Raw genomic sequence first — 4,352 nt, 5'->3', positions numbered from 1 at the left:
AAAGGCGGCACGAATGAAACACGTCCCCCAAACGCTCAATCCGGCACGCTTTGGGGGACGGTTTGGGGGACGCGGCTGAAGATGCTCTTAGTTAGGCATGTCCATCACGCCATTCTCCAAACGACATGATCCCATTATTAATCGAATCAGGTGTACGTCCATGGTTTGGACACCTTGAGCAACAAGATTTTTGCAAGCTTGTCCAAGAGAGGAATGTTGGTGTTATCCAGGTCAGCATGGGCGTCCATGCCAACGCAGACGCGCGCGCATACGTGTCGCCTGCACGCCCGTGACAAGACAGCAAACTAGAGGAGCCATGACGGGACCTATCCTACCGTTGGCAGCGCACAGACACAGGAGACGGGCACGGTGCACGGCACGGCAGTCGGCGATTTGGTCGCACTCGCACCTGAAAGCTGAAACGCGCGGCGCACGGGCCAAAAAGATTGACGGCAGAGATCCATCCTTCTCGTCGTCGTCGTCACCCGTCAGTGCTCTCTCTGTTCACACACACTCCACTCACCACTCTGTCACTCTGCCACCGCTCCCGGCTCAGCCTCGTCATCCCTACCGTTGCGTTGCGTTGCGTTGCGTGGCCTGCCCACAACGCCAGCCCGCACGTGTTCCCACTCCGACTATTCTCGTCGTCTCCCACCTCACCAACCTCACTCCCTCGAGCTCGTCATCCCCTTTCCTTCCCCAAATCCCAATGTCCTAGCTACCGACTAATGTCTCCTCCTCCTCCTCCTCCTCCTCCTCCCCACGCCACCTCCAACGCCGCCGCCCGCAATGGCCACCATCACTCCCCTCCTCCTCCCCATCATCCTCACCCTCCTCCTCCCTAACACCGCCGACGCCCTGCGCTTCGACTACGCCACGCTCACCCTCGCCACCCTCAAGCTCCTCGGCGACGCGCACCTCAACAACAACACCATCCGCCTCACGCGGGACCTGCCCGTCCCCACCTCCGCCGCCGGCCGCGCGCTCTACTCCTCCCCCGTGCGCCTCCTCGCGGGCTTCTCCACCCACTTCGCCTTCCACGTCGCCACCCTCAACAAGGGCTCCGTCGGCGGCGGGCTCGCCTTCGTCATCGCCCCCGACGCCGCCTCCCTCGGCGACGCGGGGGCCTACATCGGCCTCTCCCCCGCCGCCGACGTCGCCGTCGAGTTCGACACCCTCATGGACGTCCAGTTCGGGGACCCCAACGCCAACCACGTCGGCCTCGACCTCGGCTCCATGGCCTCCGCCGCCGCCGCCGACCTCGCCCTCGCCGGGGTCGACCTCACCAGCGGCACCACCGTCTACGCCTGGATCGACTACTCCGCCGCCGCCAACCTCATCGAGGTCTTCGTCTCCTACTCCGCCAAGCGGCCCATGGCGCCGGTGCTCTCCTCCCCGGTCGATCTGGCGGCGTACGTCAAGGACACGGCGTTTGTGGGGTTCTCAGCCTCCACCCAGGGCAGCACGGAGATCCACGCCATCGAGTGGTGGAGCTTCTCCACCCCGGCCCCGCCGCCCTCCACTTCGCCCCATCTTCCTCCGCCTGCCGCTCTCGTCCCCCCTCCGGCGAGCACCATCAACCCCACGCTCCCCACATCTCCACCGCAGCTCCCGGGCGTAACAACGGCGGTTTCCGCCCCACCCGCCAGCTCGGTGGCCGCCGCGAGCGCGCCGGCCAACTCAGCAACCCGTAAGAACGCCGCCGCGAGGCCGCACCCTCACCAGCACGCGGCCGTGGCCGGGGCCGCCACAGCGGGGGCGGTCGTCGCGGTCTCCTTCGCGGGCATCGCGCTCTGGGCGCTCGCGCGCCGCGCCAAGGCCAGGAGGCTTGACGCGTCCGCGGCGCTCGCCACCAAGCGCGACAGCCTGGCGTCGGCGGCGGCGATGGCGCGCTCGCCGCGGGAGTTCACCTACAAGGAGCTCAGCGCCGCCACCCGCGGCTTCGACGCCGCCCGCGTCATCGGGAACGGCGCCTTCGGGGTCGTCTACAAGGGCATCGTGCCGGACACGGGCGCCATGGTGGCCGTCAAGCGCTGCACCAACGCCAGCGCGGGCGGCGCGCAGGCGCGGGCCGAGTTCCTCTCCGAGCTCTCCATCATCGCGGGGCTGCGCCACCGCAACCTGCTGCGCCTCCAGGGCTGGTGCTACGAGAAGGGCGAGATCCTGCTCGTCTACGACTACATGCGCAACGGCAGCCTCGACCGCGCCCTCTTCGACGCCTCCTCCTCGCCCGCCCTGCCCTGGCGCCACCGCCGCGAGATCCTCGCGGGGGTCGCCTCCGCGCTCGCCTACCTCCACCACGAGTGCGACCGCCGCGTCATCCACCGGGACGTCAAGTCCAGCAACGTCATGCTCGACGAGGCCTACCGCGCGCGCCTCGGCGACTTCGGCCTCGCGCGCCAGGCCGAGCACGGCGCGTCGCCCGACGCCACCGCCGCGGCGGGCACAATGGGGTACCTCGCGCCGGAGTACATGCTCACCGGCCGCGCCACCGAGGCCACCGACGTCTTCAGCTTCGGCGCGCTTGTCCTCGAAGTGGCGTGCGGGCGCCGCCCCATCGGCACCGAGGGCCGCTGCAACAACCTGGTGGAATGGGTGTGGAGCCTGCACGGCGAGGGCCGCGTGCTGGACGCCGTCGACCCGCGGCTCGGCGGCGAGTACGACGAGGGCGAGATGAGGAGGGTGCTGCTGGTCGGGCTGGCCTGCTCCAGCCCGGAACCCGCGCTCCGACCCGGGATGCGCACCGTGGTGCAGATACTCAGCGGCGAGGCCGACCCGCCGTTCGTGCCGGCGGCCAGGCCCTCCATGAGCTTCAGCGCCAACCACCACCTCCTGCTCAGCCTCCAGGACAGCGTCTCAGACTACAACGCGCTGGCGCTCAACCTCTCCGACGACTCCTCCGACGACGACTCCATGAGCTCCTCCTCGCTCACCAGCACGCTCCGCAAAGGCGGCCACGACATCGGATTCAGCAGCACCCCCGGCGACGCCCGGTGATCCAGTCGCCTCAATTCCTTCCCCTCTTGAGTGATCGAACAAGATCGAGTGATGTATGTATTGATGAGTACATAGATTAGCATTGGACTCGAACTGAAGTCCTGATAACTTATTGTTCTCTTGTGGTAATAATTCAGGTTTCAGATGGTTCAGTTGATTTACTAGTTTCATTTCTTTTCTCTTCTTTTTGGATAGATCTTGTTGATGAACAAAGCTAGTAGCAAAGAATTGATTGTAGCGCGCTGATGAGATCTTGGTGGTCTGGTGGATATACCCCTTTTGCGACGCACGGCAAAGAATTGTAGATACTTTTGCTAGTACGTACTAGATTAAGAGGAATGGCTTGTTTGGTGTGCAATGCCATGCTTGGGCCATCGGGCAAAGGTGACCTGGCCGGTTGGCGCATGCCAAGAAAAGCATCAACCTATCGATACATCCATCTACCAGTACAAATAATCTAGTGAAGTAGTGAGCGACCGACCTGAACTTCTCTTCTCTTCTGCTAGTGATGCTGCTTTATACATTGGCGTGGAAGCCATCATCGATAAGTATTCATGTCGCCAACCCAAGGCCATCCATCAATCCATGATTCTACTTGGAAGAATCCTCATTAGTCCAACAGTATCCAGCCAGCTTTAATTATGACTTCACTTGTGGAATCCTCATTAGTCACTAGGCCAATAGTATCCATCTCCATATAATATTGTGGGCCAAAAAAGTTTAGGTTGCGGATTTTGCTCCGTAGTTCTGAGGTAATTCTCGGTAAGCCGATGTCATCTAACCTCACTTGCAACATCTCACTGACACGAATCACGAAGCAATCTAACGGTGTGAATAAATTTTCTACTTGCAACTAATAACTAGCACGAATCACGTAGAAATCCGACGGGCAATGTTTTTTTCTTAGTTGTAAGTTGTAATCCCCACAGGCAACTAGATAATTCCCAATTGCAACCTATGTTGCAACTCAGGTTAACACGGATCACCGTGAATTCGTAACAATATGCTAATTCTCGTTTTTTTGGGATATAGAAAAAAAAACGGCAAAGAACAAATCGAGGTAGAAGTTACGAAACCCTACCTTTCTTTACACTTCCTTCTGTTGCTGACCCTGAAGAGGAGAGCCAACCCTTCCTGGCATCCATCCACTTAACTAAGTTTGGTGTGTTCGCTTGAGCCGATACAAGAGGAACTTAGGAATGGAAGAAAAACATGATTGCTGGATTTGATTCATTAACACATGGGAAAGTGTTGGCATACCGAGTCCCCCAACCATAGATAGGATTTGATCTTGAACTGAGAACATAGTGGTAACGGCAGTTTTAGAAATCACCTCTGCCTTTCCTGAAACTCAA

At 60.2% G+C, this 4,352-nt stretch overlaps 1 protein-coding gene across 1 annotated transcript; it reads left to right on the top strand.

Annotated features, from left to right (window-relative positions):
* Positions 1–603: 603 nt before the first annotated feature.
* On the top strand, positions 604–3,154 carry LOC127325771 (L-type lectin-domain containing receptor kinase VIII.1-like). Its single transcript, XM_051352594.2, has one exon. The coding sequence runs from the start codon at positions 790–792 to the stop codon at positions 2,995–2,997; it is 2,208 nt and encodes a 735-aa protein (XP_051208554.1). The 5' UTR covers positions 604–789; the 3' UTR covers positions 2,998–3,154.
* The last annotated feature ends 1,198 nt before the right edge of the window (positions 3,155–4,352 follow it).

Source organism: Lolium perenne, chromosome 1 (genome assembly GCF_019359855.2).
Source record: "Lolium perenne isolate Kyuss_39 chromosome 1, Kyuss_2.0, whole genome shotgun sequence".
Taxonomy (NCBI): Eukaryota; Viridiplantae; Streptophyta; class Magnoliopsida; order Poales; family Poaceae; genus Lolium; species Lolium perenne.
The sequence above is the reverse complement of the archived record's forward strand: the minus strand, read 5'-3'. Positions and strand labels throughout refer to the sequence as shown.

Coding starts and splice junctions, on each gene's coding strand:
- LOC127325771 (XM_051352594.2), top strand. CDS start 790: ATGGCCACCATCACTCCCCTCCTCCTCCCCATCATCCTCACCCTCCTC.